Source organism: Cyprinodon tularosa, unplaced genomic scaffold (assembly GCF_016077235.1).
Source record: "Cyprinodon tularosa strain WSP-4 unplaced genomic scaffold, ASM1607723v1 ctg674, whole genome shotgun sequence".
Classification (NCBI taxonomy): Eukaryota; Metazoa; Chordata; class Actinopteri; order Cyprinodontiformes; family Cyprinodontidae; genus Cyprinodon; species Cyprinodon tularosa.
Window position 1 is genome coordinate 11,300 of NW_024039423.1, and position 17,217 is coordinate 28,516.

The following is a 17,217-nucleotide window of genomic DNA, read 5'->3' on the forward strand; positions in this document are numbered from 1 at the left end:
TATCCTAATTGTCTTTTCTCTTCATGTGAGTTTTTCAGATTAAACTGTTCTTACAGAAAAAAAAAAAAAAACTAAGACTAAGAAAAAAAGCTGAACATTTTATAGAAGAAAAAAGTTATGAAGAATTAATAACAGGAAGATATATCTATTTAATTGCTGAACTATATAGACTTAGATTTTATTTGTCATCTTGTTGACACAGGCGTAAAAAAAAAAAAGAAATTTCGTTTGGAACAGCTCTCTGGACATCTTTTAAAAAGTGCAGCCTTCAAAAATAGTGAAAAAATATATTCAATATATTATACATTTATTAATAATGTAATATATTTATAATATATATTACAGTAACTCTATGAGTATGCAGTATTTGGAGTTGATAGTATACGGGCCCCAGGCCTGGTTGGTATGTTTGGCCCCTATGGATGTGAGGGCAGCCAGCAAGGGGCGCTTTTCAGCCCTGTGCTGAAAATGTCCACAGAGAGGATCGAGTTACTCTACGCCCCATCTTTAAGCCCCGGTCAGTGCGCCGTTAGCCGCAGGACAACAGAGTAAACTACCAAGGGAGGGAGACTGGCGCTATCGGGGACAAACCGCTCCACACTCATGTAAGTCACTATTTAGCCCTAGAAAACATCTAATGGAGAATAACCCACTTTACGCATAAAGCGCGTTGCGTCTTTGTTCGCTGCCTTGATCGCTAATTATAGGGAAATAATAAGGCGCCTGTTGCTCCTGCTGCTGCTGTGGGTGAGGGATCTGTGTTAGAAAACCGGATGTAAAGCTTACTTTTCCAAAGTAACGCGTTTAATTGATGCGTATTTAACTACAGCCGCTGTTCTGTCTTCATAACCATGTAGTATCCAACTCCTGCTCGGACGCTTGTTGCTTTTTCACTGCATGGAGAGAGATGGTAAAGAAGGAGGAGGAGTTGAAGCAAAGCGGATTGACCCAGCAGAGTCTGTATTCAAAATACTTGGATTGAGTTTACCACAGCAGAACCAAAACAAATCCCCCATACCGTTACTTTTTAATCGACGCGTCACCCATTAGATCCTTCCTGTTAGATTTAAAGGCAATCATCGCCCAAAACAACAAGAGCAGGGAAAAAAAAGGTGTTTGTGGTTAAGGCTGAAGTGTTTACAAAGTTAAAAGCTTTGTCAGACCTTGGGAGAATCATTACAAAACACCTCAAGGGTAAAGACATTTCCCAGCTTTATTGGAGAAACACAGTAGCTCTGCTTGCAGTAAATGTCAACATCCTTTCAGATGCTCCTGAAAATATCTGTTTTTGTTTCATAATTGCTTGTAAACACATGGTTATGGGGTCAGGGGCCAGAGAAAAATATATGGAGGTAAAACAGCAATTGTAAGGAAGAAAAATGCTGTAGTGAACCTTAACAACCTATTGTTCTATTGTACACATCTCCTGCTTTGAGTCAGCAGAGACCAAGCGCCTTAAACTTGTAATGTGTCTCTGAGTCATGCCTTGCCTTAACAAAGCCCTTTTCTTAAGTCTGTTTCGACACTGAGTGCATGGAAGTTGACTGCCATACCTCAGCATACCTGCATTTCCTGACAATACTACTGCAAACATTCTTTTGTACAAATAAGTTTTCCTTCTGAGGCTGTTTACCTTCAGTTAAAATATTATTTAGTTATAGGCCAGCTGACTGCCTTGGCTGAGCCTGGGGACTAAATATTAGCAGATAGTCCCCACCCATTGATTCATATAAACATATGATCACTCTTTGAATCATGCCTAAAAATGTACACTATGAACTAATAAATAAAGTTATCCATTTAATAGATTTTTACTTGTGTGACAGGTTTACAGTGGAGAAAAATATGTCAAAAATATTTCTTAAGCCTTTAAGAGGGTACAGGAGGCTTGTCTGTTTATCCACCTCTGCTGCAGCACCTGCCTGATCCTATTGGTCCAGCCGTGGACACCCCCTGGTAATCACGTCAGTCATATTAAAAACATCTCAACCTCTTAACAATATCTGTTGCTCTGGTCTTGATTATAACATCATCCAGCAGAGATAGACAACAAAATATTGATGGGAAACTGCTGAGTTTCTTGTTCCATCAAAGCACTCACTGTGACCTGCACAGAGAGCGGACTTTCTGCAGGTGAGAGCGATCCAAAGTTAAGCTGTTCCTGCCACTTATATCTATTTATTCACTGGATTGAAGTCATCTGCCGCCATCTTGGTACTCCCTACTCTCATGAAGTTGCGCCATAAAAATGCCTGTAATGTAATAACCATAACAAAGCAATCAATACATTTATATTACATGTACGTCCTCAATTTTTCCCATTTATTAAATTGTGTGTGTGTGTAACATTCGTAATATGTTATTACTGTATTATTATGCTACATTTGCACACTAATTTTGTTGTAAAAGATTTGTATAATATGCTATATTACATTTAAAGACTTCAAACCAAATATGCATTGTTGATGTGCCTATTTTTTTTAAACATGAGTCACAGTAATGTAAAGATGCCATGAAACAGCAAGTGTGCGTCAAAGTGATTACTTTATCTTTATTTTAAAAGTATTAAACCTCCCCTGAAATCTAACATCATCGTTGCTTGATGCTTTAGCGCATGTACTGTTTACCTTCCAACCAGTCTAATTAGGGAGCACCAATATGGTAGCTGGTGACTTCACAGCACCTTGTGCTACCAACGGCCTATCAGCAATCCAGAGGATACATAGAGATCAGTGGTTCCTGCGGCTTGAGGCGTTTTCCTCAGGTGAGAGCTGCTGTATCGGTTCTATGTTAAAGTGATGAAGCCGCTGCCTGATCCAGGATAGAGGGGATATTTTGTATTTTCCCTTCTCTACCTGCATTGCAGCAAGCCTCATGTATACTAACTTTATTGATGCTATGTCAGCGGCATAACCATTTAGAAGCATTGCAATTAGCTGCTGCAGTGAATAATTAGAGGAAAGTAAGAATGGGGAAATATTTTATTTAACTGAGTGTAAAGCAGTATTTCTTTGCAAACATGTTCTTGGTTATAAATGGAAGTGGCTAGTTCCTCCCCCCATACAACTAGTCTGGGACCTAGTTGCCCGCTCTGTTGAAGGGCGTGTTTAAGGATATTAGTGAAACAGCCAGGAGGCTGACAGTAGAACTCAAAGAGATTCATAGCTGAAATGGGGGAATGTGTCAATGCGACAATTGTTAGTTATGCACTAAAGAAATGTGACCCCTATGGAAGAAGAGAGTTAATAAGATTTTGCATTTGATGATGTTAAGGTTCTGGAAGCCAAACATAATTTTTAGTCCCTGTCTGGTCGGGGAACCAAATCCATCCATCCATCAATTTACCATCATGCTTATCCCTGCTAGGGTGGGGTGCTGGTGCCTATGTCCAGCTGTCAATGGGCGAGAGGCAGGTTACACTGTGGACAGGTCACCAGTCCATTGCAGGGCAACACAGACACACAAAGACACACCATGTACACAGAGAAGCCAATTATCCTAACAGTCATGTTTTTGGACTGTGGGAGGAAGCCTGAGTACCCGGAGAGAACTCACACATGCACAGGGACAACATGCAAACTCCATGCAGAAAGACGCCCTACCAGGAATCAAACCCGGAATCTTCTTGCTACATTAAAGTCCATTACTGCTTTTCTCTTTAACTGATTTAGAAATTCATTTTTCTTTCTAAAAAGGTCTGTAGAAACAGCTTCAGTATTCTCCCATTATACTGTCTTGGTCTTTATATCATGTCCACTTAGATGGTCTTGATTACAATACTACGGTTTGCAGTTTTCCTTAGACGATGACAATTATACAAAAAACCATGTGAAAACAGTTGCTCTAGTCAGATAAAACCAAAATGTAACTTGCTGACCTAAATGTAGATCTTTACTCCAGAATATTATATGTCCCCACCATAGCCTCCCAGCAGTGAAACACCTCGATGGCAGCATCATGCTGTGGGGATGCATTTCTTCAACAGTGGCAGGGAAGATGGTCAGAGGCGAGGGGAATAGGGATATAATAGGGATTAGATGTATTGGGCAAAGGACACACCTAAAAGTAGCAGGACATTAGCCCTAAAGGCTACATGTCTACAAAAGTTTACAAAAGATTGAGTAAATGAGCAATGATTAAAATGGATGCCACACTTTTCAGACTTTCATTTTAGAATAAGTTGAAATCCTTATTATTATTTATTTTTTTACAGCAAAACTCTCTCACAGCAATAATTAGTCAAATCAGAAAAATTAATGAAAGACGTTGAAGGTTGTGGCAGTAATGCAACAAAATGTACCGTAATACAATAAATAAATAGCAGTAATGATAATGCTGCAAGGCGGTGAATAGAGAGTCAGTCCCATTCAAATTCAATGAGCTCAGTTTCTTCAGGTACATTTTACATGTGGAATTAAAAAACAGTGCAATCTGTGACCTAGAAAACTCTTCTGTTCTTTAAATTCTTTAAGATAACAAACGGTCTTTGTTCCTGAGTTTATATGCAAAGTGCAACCTGGGGTTTTACTTTGCATTCAGAACAGATTAATATTTATGATCATTATGATGCAGGAAACAAATTTGTTCCAGCATTTTATTTATTACATACTTTTTGCACTGACCTTATCAATGCTAGCTCAATTTTGTGTGATTTACATATTTTCTGCTATGCCAAACTGCTATATCTAATGTGATGAGTCATGGCAGAAGGAGGAAGGGCTGTTCGTTATCTTCATTAGACATCCTATTAGAAAACGCATTCCTCAAATAAAACAGCGTCTGACTTTGTGCCTTAAGAAATGTCAAGCTGTAGTAATCCTCCCAGAATCTGTAGGAGAACAGCAGGAACGGGAGGCTGACGTCATCATGTGAGATGGGCGTTATCCTTATTTCGAAATAACTGATAAAACTTTGTTATGACTGATAATCATTAGAATGTTCTGTTTTTGAAATGTGAACACAACCAAGGTCGGATAGGATCAAATGGAGTTTTTTCCACATTTTAAAACCTTTATCAAAGTGAGGCTGAAGAAAGACAAATAATCCGCTTTAATTCACCTACAGAAGGATTAGTGAAGCAAAACAAATAATAAGATGCAGCAGATGAGTTGTTGTTAAGATGTGGAATAATTGAATCTTCGATGTAAAAGCTCTTGGTGATGTTTTTTTTTTAGAGTTTTCTTGATGCTCTGCAGCAGTGAGGCTTGTGACAGATTCGAGTACCGACCCATTGGCATTTTCTCTACGTCTACCTCCTATTTCTCTAACCAATTTCCTGTCAGCCTACTTTCTAATAGAGGCCAGTAGTGAAAAAGTGAAATAAGAAATAAAAAAGGTTGTGATCCTGAAAGCAAGGGAATAAATAAAAAAAAATTAAAAAAACTACCCCAGGTACCTTCAGTTTAAGAGGTATGCTTTGAGTCAAGGATGTTTACAACTTTAATACAAAGTTAACAAACAAAAATGAGTTAAACTCTCCAGATGATCTAACCTTAATGTGTTGGTTCTTTTCAGGCCTTGGAAAAAGAAGACTTTATGATCACCTGGTTGTTTAAAAATGATAGAAACAATCGGTAAGTTTTTCTGTTTTTTAAATCTTAGTTTGTCTCAAGTTTAACCCACATCAGTTGAATTTAAGGTATTACTAGAACAGCAAAATCATAAGTCCAGATCTGAGTCTTCATTTTTCGAATGTGCAACTTTTGCTCAGGGGTTTTGCTAAATAAGTTATTTTTCATGTTTTGTGCTGGCTCTGCTTTGTACATTTGACTCCTGCTGAGTCTCCTGAAGCAGTGTAAGAGGCTCCAGATGCAATTTAAGCAATGTGGATGAAACTAGCAGCATGGTCTTATGATGCTGCTGAAAAAATAGAATTATTTGTTTGTGCATCGAAAGATTTATTCGTCACATGTATATAATAATTGGTGCTGCCAACTTCTTTTCTTCAAAGCTGCAACATGCCAGAAGTAAAAACATGTGGCCCAGTTTTTATGACTGCTTTGGAAATTCACATCTCATCTCCTTTAGATAAACTAGTTTGAATGATGACAGCTGCTGTTTACCAGTATTTATTTAAGGATGCAATTATTGTTTAGGCTCATGCTACAATCAGATTTTTTTCACTGGCTCAGTCAATGTATCCAACACAAGAGCTAAATTATATGGACTGTAACAGAACATGTGCAAAGCCCTTAAATATTCATATTAGGTGTATTTGGTCAGGGACTGCACCATTTCTAGTCACTGAAAAGCCTTTTGTTGTTAAACTGTCTAATGAAAACAAATTATTTTGTTGTATAAAATGTATCCAATTTACAGCTAACAAAAGACAACAAGAGTGTCCTTTTGGCTGTGATGGACTGGCGACCTGTACAGTAGACAGGTGGAGATAGGCACCAGTGCCCCTCAGGACCCCGCTTGGGATTAAGCGTGTAAGAAAATGGATGAATGGATGGAGTGTCCTTTTGGCGGTTCCCATATTCAGAGAACACCTAGCAAGTCATTATGACCTACTCAAAAAGTTGTGAAAGTTTTAAGAGTAGTGGTGGTTAGGGCATAGAACTTGGAATCCAGAGTTAGAGCCCCACTCCCACAACTCTGGGTCTCTGAGCAAAGTCCCTTAACCCCACACTGCTCCCTGGGCGCTGCACAATGGCAGCTCACTGCTCCTCAAGGGGATTGGTTCATTTTGTTGCTCTGTACTTGTGCCAGTTTAAGCTGAAAAAAATATATACTACGTGCGCTTCTTGAGGCACCAGGATTTAAACCCAGGTCCGCTGAAGTCCAGTTAAAGTCTTAAACCACTGAGAATTCAAAAGAATATCCTTCATTTCTTCTACTGAATGCACTATTAGTACAGAAAACCCATCTTTTTTCTGTGAATTCAATCTCTGGACTGCTCCCCTTGGGGAGTGGGTCTTGAACTAGGAGCACAATGCCCTAACATCTAGGCTGCCACTCCATCCATCCGTCCATTTTCTGTCACGCTTATAGTATCCCAAGCGGGGTCACGAGGGGTGCTGGTGCCTATCTCCAGCTGTCTACGCGCAAGTGGCGGGGTACACCCTTGACAGGTCACCATTCCATCGCAAGGCTAGGCCACCACTCCCCGTGGCTAATTTTCTCTACTACAAGCATATTGGAAGAGTTTAAATAACGAAGATGAAACGAACGTAGCTGTCTTAAATATCTGTAACATCTTAAAAAAATCATTTCCACATATTAGGGGCTAATATTAAAAGACTAGGGGATCCAGGTGATTTACGATGGGCTTCCAGTTCTGGTCTTTTAAGTCAGGTGGCCTGTATCTTTTAGGTTACGTTCACACCGCAGCCTGAAGTGGCCCAAATCGGATTTTTTTTGCCCATATGCGTTCTATATCTGATCTTTTCATGGCAGTCTGAACAACACAGATCCGATTTTTTCCAATCAGACCCAGGCCACTTGGCTATGTGGTCCTGGATCCGATATGAATCTGATCCTTTTAAATGCGACCTGTGTCTGAACGGCCAGGTCGGATTCACCCGACCTGAACGGCAGTAGTAACCAACATAGGTCACTATTCTGCTTCTTGCTACACAAAAGCGGCAAGAAAAACAACAACCATGATGGACGATGATGCGAAGAGCAGTATTTATGTGTAACCATCTTGAAAAGATTGAGGTTTTAAGGTTTGGATATATTGTTAGATGCACTCCAGCACTACCATCCATGTTTACTTCCGTAAACACAAAGCACGCTGGCTTGGGACGTCATTGTGTCCTCTACTGCGCATGCGGGACACTTAAGCTGTATGAATGCAGTTCACACAGGAGATCACATGCAAGTCGCATATATTTGGAACGGCAACGCAAGAAAATCGGATTTCTCAAAAAAATTGGAATTGAGCATCAAGGCCTGCAGTGTGAACGTAGCCTTAGATGTATCAGTGCTTTAATACACCTAAATCAAACAATCAGGTCATTAGCAGGACTCTGGAGAGCTAGACTGCTTGCTTAGGAGGTAATTTCTTTGATTGGATTCAGGAGTGGAAGAAGAGACAGATCTAAGATATGCATGACACCGGAAGCCTGTTCTACAAAGATTGTATGTTCAATGGATAACAGGTGCAAAAGCAGTCTGGACTGCTTTATTTGAATTAGGAACCTGCATGTGGCAGCTAGGCAGCTAGGAAATTACCATAAAAGAAATATTTTTTAAGCCATGGAGCATTTGAAGCAATAATGACAAAAAATCATATAAAAATAAATAAGTGATAACAATAGATTGAATCTAAAGTGAGTTTACACTGGCTGAAAGTTCTATAGAGAAAAGTAAAAAAAAAAAAAAAAATAAATAAAGAAATAAAAGCGATCATGAAACTTGGAAAAGCTGATCACCTTTAAATTACATTACAAAAGGAGCCACTACGTACATTTCCATCAGCATTTTGGAGTATCGAATCAAAAAAGTTAGATGGTAAAGACAAAATCGCAAAAAATGTTTTATTTTTACTCTTGATTGGCTTTTGCAAAAAACGGTTTATCTGCAAAACTTTTTTTTGAATCAGCTTTGACGTAACAAAATTTCACCTCACATGGCTGATAAGTTGTTCCCGCTGTCTGCGTCTTCCCAGATCTTCTTAGTATTTGTGTAAACATGGCTGGAAGCATCATCCCCATTTCTAGCTGATATGTTAACACAAGAACAACTTGCTTGATTTCAAAATATTCATATAAAACCTCCTGATCTGTGGTCAGCATTAGATTTCAGCCTCTACTTCCTGGTAATTTCAGCCCTGCATGACAATATTTTTAAAATGTATGTAAAGTTTTTGTAACCAGGCCATTGAGAGTCCTAAAACGAAACCAGAAAATGAAATGTGCTGCTGATTCTACAACCTGGTAACACAGGCTATAATTAAGGTCTTTGAAGCAACAGGTTGTAGAGGTTCAAAAGAACAAACAGTTTTAAAAATTTTTTTAACATGCTTTGGGCCCAGTCTGTATTTTATTGCTCAAAATCAAATAAAAGGAGACTGACTGCATATTGAAGCAAAGACAATAATAAAAACAAACTAACTAACATGCTTAGAACCAGAAGTAACTATAAACTATATACCGTATGTTGAAGCTCAAGTCTCATTGCCTCATCTTTGTTGCACCAACAAAGCTCCTTAGTCCAAAAAGAGCTCCCAGCCATTGTGCGTGGCCTGCTAGGTGTTAGTCACAGTTGGTCAGCTACAGAAATTGCTTTATTTTTGCTCAGGAAGGCGTCTGGCTGGCCTTTCCTCGCTAACAAGCCGCTGTGGAGTTGCTTGATTTGTGGAGCTTATGTGGGGTCCGGCAAGCAAACAGCAGAGGGCTTTGCCTCTCTTATCTCTTCGTCCTGATAGCCATTCTTTGCTCCCAGTCATTCCCACCGTTGACCCTAGCAGCAAGAAATGGAAGCAGAGCTGTTCTGTGAACAATCAGAGCGTTAAAAATTGAGTTTCAACTTTTGTGCAAAACCTGGAGCGATGTGATTTTGATACAGTTAGGTCTGTTAAGCACCCATCAGCCTTAGCTAAGCCTAGTTTCTAGATTTACGGCTCCATCCTTTCAGCCTTGTGGGTTTATGCATAAAGTAATGTCAGAAAAACAGAAGTAAAAGTAAAAAAAAAAATCTTTAAAGCTGTTTTCTGAAGAATAATGAAAAACAATATGTAGTGTCATCTCTTAGCTTCTCTCCCAGCTTTCACAGTCTTTTCTAATCAAGAACTGTCTCTCCCACGCCTGTTTCTCCCTGCTTCCTTGCCTGTGCTCTGGCCGGCTCTGTCACTGAAATATGTGACGGCTTCCAGATACACAGCGTGCCTTGCAGGCGGTGGAGCGTCTCCAGGCCAAACTGAAGGAGAGGGGGGAGGTCCCCACTGAGGAAAAGCTCAGCCTGCTCAGATCAGTGCTTCAAAGCCCTCTCTTCCACCAGATCCTCGCTTTGCAAAAGTCCGTCCAGCATCTCAGAGATCAGGTTTGATATTATCCCTGTAATACCTTCTATGACCTCGTCCTTAACCATTTCTGCACTGCTGGAGTTGTTCCTGCAGCAGTGTAATGCTTACTTATTGTCATAACTTTACTGCAATATAAGATTATTTATTATTTTCTAATGCGTGCAACATCAGCACCCACTGCTAAGGTCTTAAAACATTCTGGAACTCAATTTTTTTTGTGCATGTCTGATATCCATCACAGAACTCAGAACATTTAATCCTTTTATCTGTCATTATTTTATCTGACAGACAAATGTGAAGTAGTGGAGAATTTTCGATGTGAATAGAGAATGATTTATATTTTAAAACTTTAAAAAATTAGAATAAAAACCTGTGGGTCAGTTCTTTGTAAAGCCACCTTCTTCCACACTCACAGCTGTAAGCCTCTGAAAGGTTGGACCCGCAACCTGCTCTGCACATCTACCGACTTGTTCCTTTTTCTTTTTGCATTGCTCGGCCAGAGGGGATCCAGAGCATCAGCAAACTTCAATCGTCCAATTTTGTCACAGATTCTCAACTGGATTTGCGTCTGCCATTCTAATAATCAGATATCCATAGAGATGAAAATCTTTTAAGTGTAGCCCTCCACTCTAAACTTTTGAAGCATCTGACACAGTTTCTTTCAGGAGTGTCCTGTATGCCTCTTCCTATCAATGTCGACAAGCTTCACTGTCCCTGCTGAAAAAAGGTCGGCCGTGTTCCCTAATAGGTTGGGGAAAAAGCAGAAATGCACACAGGCCTGTCCAAAGTTGTTCCTCGTGGGCCGCTATCCTGCAGGTTATAAAGGTTTCCCTGCTTTAACACAGTGATTTGCATTGATAGCTGATTAACAGGCCTTTGATGAACTACAATCAGAATCAATTGTGCTGAAGCTGAGAAACGCTGACACCCTGTAGAACAGCGGCGCCGGCCCACAAGGACCGACTTTTGGCAGCCCTGCCTTAGGATAAACACCTCTGTGTGTGAGATGCCGGTATTCCTTTATAACCAAATCTGGGTTTAAGCATCTCCACAGTAGGTTTTACCTCTCATATGATCTGGTTTAGAGTTAATTTGACACCTGCAGGCTGGACATGACTTTATAAGAAAACTGGACAAAAATAAATTTAATAGATAAAATCTTGCGGTTGTAATGTGAAAATTTTGAAGGAAAGTTAAACCTTTTTCAGAGCTCCTAATCCCTCAGTCTCCATCACCTGCTGAACATGTAAGGATTTGCCAATAATGTGCTGAATTTCTATCATTTTTACACATTAAAGATTTATATAAATGGTAATTGCAGCTTTAACCCTGACACTTTAGTAAAAATGGTGGTTTAAGTGGTTTATGGAAAGGATTCATGAGTTAAGAAATTTTTAAAGTTGGATATATCTGTAAAAATGTTCTCGTCAGACAAAATTAGCTTAAAGAAGAAACTGCCTGCAAACAAATGAGCAAATGGCTGCAAAATGACTGTTTTTATAATTCCACAAGTGAGTTCTATTTACGTAGCAATCTTAAGAAGGTCCCTGGTACAAGTTTGGCTCCAGGAACTTATAATAACTCTGGAGGAGTTTCACAGATCTCTCAGAGACATTGCCAGAGGGACAGCCATCGCTACATCAAGCAATTGCACCAAGATTTATATCTGATTTGCCAAATAGATGCTGTCCTTTAGTTAAAGCCAGGAAAATGTCTACTGTAGTGTTGGTTACTGAAACACTCACTCATTTGGTCATCTTACCAACAGAGTTCCATCGTAAGCCACAGAAATATGTGGTAAACTTTGTAAAGTGTCATTTCTTTTTTTTTTTATATATATACGATGCAGTTCTTTACTGCAGGCTGGATCGAAATAAGTTTAGGTACTTATCTTGTTTTTACATCATGGTTGTTTTTAGATATTCATTTTATCAAAGTTAATGTTTAGTGTAGAAGATATTTATTTTATATATTTCCATACTTTAATGGATTTACAGGTTCTGTTATCTTTCGCATTCGAAAAAACAGCTTACAGACATTGGTGGCTTCTGTATCAGCTTATATTTATACTCGAAGACAAAGAAAATTGTTAAATACTCCTTAAAAGTTAGACTTTTTGATGAAGTAAAAAAAATATATATTATTTCCTTTTTTATTTTGGATATGGTTTGTAATCACAACAAAAGTAAATAAACATAAAACATGATGGAAAAGCCTGAAACCTATATTTCATATATTCATTTTTATCACCTATTTTATATTGTCAGTTTAAAATAAAAAGCAACTTAAATTAAATAAATGCTATGTTTTAAATTGAAGGAGGGCAAGCTAAATAAGAACAGGTAGTATCTAGCTTTATGTCATCTTCCTGTAACTCTGCTTTCCTAACAGACACTTCCCTAAATCTTTACCCGCTTTCACGTAAAAAAAATAGATAAATAAAAAATCACCCCCCTCTGGTACCAGTCCTTGTTTTATTCCCAGTAGTATTTTTTTGTGGGCAAACTGCTGTCTGGGTTTACATAAGCCAGGTGTTGAATTCGTATAAGAGCTCAGATAGTTGGTACAAGTGGAAAAATCATTTTTTTTAAGTTCTTTGTGAGATGATTTTCCCTGCTGAGAATGGATTTCAGTAGAAGCAAAGAGCTATTAAGCCAGTGGAAAGGAACAGGCTAAGTATTTGAGAAGTAGGAGAAAATATGCTTGCTATGCAGTGGGAGTCACTGGGATGAGAGAACACCCCCCACCACAGTTATAGACATTTTCAATCTTAAAGTCCCTCCAGGCAGTCTTTTTTTATATTTTATTTTGCCTTGGCAGTTAAAGTTTCTCTCTTTATTCCTTCCAGATCTAAAGCTGGACGGCTTTAAGGGGTTTTACCGAGGCTAAAGGGACATATTTTAATAAAAAGTGTAAATCTGCGAGTGTTTCTTAGATCTCTCTGTTCCAATCAAACCAAACTGTGCTTGTTTGGCTCCCTAAAGCGATAATAATTTCGAGGGGCATGTAGTGTTTTGTTGTGAAAAGAGAGCCAGACACAAAAAGCATTTAGTTTGTCTTCTGGCTTCTGTTAGTTAGGCCTTGCTAGATCCGTGTCGCCATGGTGATAGGGCCCCAGCTCCTCGGGAAGAAAGAGGCCTGCACTACCGCCGCCGCTGCTCCCATGTGAAGTGGGGCAGAAACAATTTCTTGAATGTGCAAGAACCAAACTGGAACTTTAATCCTCTTAGCTAGGCCCTGGCTAACAAAGCTCACACATGAGGACAGCAACTTAGCCGCGTGCTACACTAACTTATACCAGCCTGCAGGGTTTGTTTTGGAGTACTGATGCATCGTGTTAATTGGACTTTAGTTCATGAGGACTAATCTGGGACACATATTTATCAGGCATCATAAACTCGTTCCAGATGATTTAGAAATTCACACGGGTTATCTTTAGCTCCATCCTCTTAAAATCCAGTTAAACCCTTTTTTGACAAATAAAATCAGGAAATCGTTGTTTTATATTATTTTTTAATTTTTGCAATTCATCTGCCACACAGCTTACAGCGGCTGCAGTAATTAAAACCCATTCATACAGAATCCATACAGCCTCCCTCTTCTCCCTTCTACCATAGAAATACTGTATTTGGAGCCGAGTCATTGTTGGAACATCGGCTAAGAGCCATTATCTCCTCAGGGATTAGACGGCCACAGATCCAGCTAATCGGGGTGGGATAACAAGCTCTCCACTGTCCCAGTGGTTTTAGGCAGCCCGCAATCGGAGGCTTATTGTCTAAAATTAAACTCTTTAAATGTTTACGTTGACGTCTCAAATCAGCCGTGATGTTTTCCTGTTAAATTTAAACTTTTCATTTATTGTGTTTTAGTGCAATAACTTAAAGTCCAGAACATTTGAGCTGTTTTAAAGTATTTCTAGTGATAGATTACAACGTTACAGTTTTTTTTCCCTCATAACACAATCTGTTTATGTATAATTTTATGGTCACTATAGTTTTTCATATATTTCTATATATTAAATTCATGTATAAATTCATATCCTTGACCTTTTAACACTTCCTTCCATTACATCCAGAAATTTCTGTGCATTTTAATTCGATTTTATAGGATAGATCAGCAGAAGATAAAAAAAGCATGTAGTTAAAAAGGATGCAGTATAAAGAATACATACAAATGTATGTGATGTAAATGTGATCAGGATGATGCCTTCTCTATGTTTAGGGCGAGCAGTTAGTTTTCCTCCACACTTTGCATATTGCCTATTGGTCATAAGGTCAAATTTCTCTCCCATCCGACCAGATCTCCCTCCTCTACATGTTCGTTATTTCCTCTCTTAGCTGGTTCTCTGATCAATGCTCTCCCTGCATGGCTGCTCATTTTCTCTCTGCGTTTAACTACTACTTTATCCCTGAACTGTCTACTTTGTTTCTTGGTCCTGATGCCATTTGTTCATTAATGCACTGAGGTGCTGATACCATGACAGTAGTTTGTAAGAGCAGCTGAATTTATGCTGAGATTAGTTTACAAATTTAAATTTAGGTAATTTACTTAGTTGATCCGGTGTCTTCAAGCTTTCATACTCAAATAGTCCTTTGGCCTGTGTCCGGCTAAGTTGAAGTAATTTAGAGCCATAAAATATTACATCATTTAATATAAAAAAAAACAAAAAACACAAGAAATCTGTTGCATCTTATACAAACACTGTTTATTTGTATTTTTAGCCACTATAAAGAGCATTTTTGAGGGTCCAAATAGCCACATGTGGCTCCAGAGCCGCAGGTTGCAGACCCCTGTACTAGATCAAGTCTGAAGTTGATTTTATTTTATTTTATTTTGTACCTTATAAGTAGGCATTTGTTTTTGTTGGTCCATCAAAAAAAATTACATGAAAGTTTGTTGTTGTAACACAAAAAAAGTGTGAAAAGGCCTTCAAAATATTCTTATTTATTCCTCCAGGAAGGTGTCACTCCATCAAGAGGAAGTGACCTCAGTGATCAAATCATCAAAGCCAATGGCAGCCACGCTTCCTACTCAGACATCCCAGCTACTTCACCTGCCAATGGCAAAACGTCATTGGAAGATTTTGAGGGTGTCATCCAAACTATGGCCCAGGTAGAATCACCCTAAAGGGAAACAATTAAAGTGCCTTTTGATCTGCATTTGCCTTATTTATGTTGGTCATCTGAAATCCTGTGAAATCCCACTTTATCTAACTTTCAAAAATAATTTAGTACCTATTTTTTAAACTAAAAAGTTTTAATCCTGTAGTAGTGCTGAATGGCGATTTGTAGGATGGTTAATATATTTGTTTGTCATGTTTGTATTGCAAAGGGTCGCTACGTGGCACATGTGGAGCTGCAGAAACCAGCGTCAGGGGGTCTGGGCTTCAGTGTGGTGGGATTAAAGAGTGAGAACCGTGGAGAGCTGGGAATTTTTATTCAAGAAATTCAACCAGGAAGTGTTGCCCATAGGTATGTTTAGAAACTTTAAACTTTAAACATGTCAGTGTTTTCTCTGGTTTACTTATTTAAAGACATTTCATAAAGATTTACATTAATACCTTTGGGTCAGCCCTTATTGATACCATTTCAATATACCAAGGTTGGTCTGGATTTTCCCTTTAACTGTTTGTCTGCAATCTACATTGTCCTGAAACCTATTTAGGGACCCAATTTCATTGAAAAGAGCAGAGTGATTGATTCACAAGTTACCACATTATATCCTGATGTCTTGTGCTCTTAAAAGTGACGGAAAGCTGAAGGAAGCAGACCAGATCTTAGCCATAAACAGTCAGCCTCTGGATCACACGGTCACCCACCAACAAGCCATCAGCATCCTGCAGAGTGCTTCAGAGAGGGTGCAGCTCACCGTGGCCAGAGGGCCGATACCTCAGCTGACCAGTCCAGTGGTGTCGCGCACACCGTCTGCAGCTAGCACATTGTCAGCCCATTCCAGCAAGGTATATAAAGACAATGTGTTAATGCAAGACTGAGTGGAATTATAAGGATTTAGCCAACATCTCTAAAATGTTCTCATGTTATGCAAATTAGGTCCAATCCACTGTCTTCAATTGTTTTTTTTTTTTGTTTGATTTTTTACCCAGTGGCAACATGTGGAGACAATCGAGTTGGTTAACGATGGCACTGGTCTCGGCTTTGGGATTGTTGGAGGAAAAACTACTGGGGTTATTGTCAAAACGATACTTCCTGGAGGGATTGCAGATCAGGTAATTACACTGTTGTGTCTTAATTGGGCTGAGCATCTGTCAAGGTTCCCACCAATAGCATCATCAAAACACGTGCTTTTAATCACAGGATGGACGTTTGCGGAGTGGGGATCACATACTGCGAATCGGAGACACCGACCTGTTCGGCATGGGCAGCGAACAGGTGGCCCAAGTCCTTAGGCAGTGTGGCAACAGGGTGAAACTGGTTGTTACCCGGGGGCCTGTGGAAGAGACCCCGTCTGCTGTCATGTCAGTTGTGCTTCCCACCGTAGCTGAACAGCAGGTAAAGTGAACTGTTGCATTAAGACATGAAAACATGTATCTCTGCTTCTTTCTGTATCTCTGCTTCTGTCTCCTTGAACCCCTGTTCGGCAGATGGCCGCTCACACTGAACCTGGTTCTACTGGCGATTTCTTCCTGTTTTAGGGAGTTTTTCCTCCCCACTGTTGCTACAAGCATGCTTGGTGTGAGGGATTGCTGAAGAGTTAATGAGTTGACGCAATCAACTGGTTTTCCTTAGCAAAAAAACTTTTAACTTATCTAGCTATACAATCTAGTTGAATTGTAAAGTACCTTGAGATGACATGTGTTTTGAATTGAGTCTATATTAGTAAACTGAATTAAATTAATTAAGGGCAATTATTTTAATGGAAGTTACCTTTTTTGTTGTTTTTTTTTTACACAAAAGCTTTTTTGTGAGGTAGATTCAAAGAAAATCTGTTATAAGATTTTGTTATGCTACATTGGCATTTTAATTTGTTAATAACAACAACAAGCCTAGCTTCTTAGGAAAAGGTTAATGATGCAATAAAAACTTAGAAGCATTAGCGGAGGATTCCACCAAAAAAACTTGAATTTACTTATAAGGAAAATATTCTTCATGTTGAATTCAAAGAAATATCAAAATTGAAACATTATTTATGTGGTTGACAAAAACTTTTTCACTTTTCACTCATTCAATACAGAGAAAAGGACCCAAACCAAAAAAAACCCAGCTGTCCTTTTTCCTTTATCACAGCTG

General features: G+C 39.0%; 1 protein-coding gene across 1 annotated transcript in view; it reads left to right on the plus strand.

Moving 5' to 3' along the window:
• The first annotated feature begins 473 nt into the window (after positions 1 to 473).
• The window catches only part of LOC119771475 (multiple PDZ domain protein-like), an 87,683-nt gene continuing 70,939 nt past the window's right edge, over positions 474 to 17,217 (plus strand). Inside the window, exons 1-8 of the mRNA XM_038267498.1 lie at positions 474 to 605; positions 5,515 to 5,573; positions 9,821 to 9,987; positions 14,927 to 15,082; positions 15,302 to 15,441; positions 15,716 to 15,929; positions 16,074 to 16,196; positions 16,285 to 16,479. Coding sequence (XP_038123426.1) covers positions 5,558 to 5,573; positions 9,821 to 9,987; positions 14,927 to 15,082; positions 15,302 to 15,441; positions 15,716 to 15,929; positions 16,074 to 16,196; positions 16,285 to 16,479 — 1,011 coding nt within the window. The 5' untranslated portion in view covers positions 474 to 605; positions 5,515 to 5,557. The remainder of the gene's footprint in view (positions 606 to 5,514; positions 5,574 to 9,820; positions 9,988 to 14,926; positions 15,083 to 15,301; positions 15,442 to 15,715; positions 15,930 to 16,073; positions 16,197 to 16,284; positions 16,480 to 17,217) is intronic.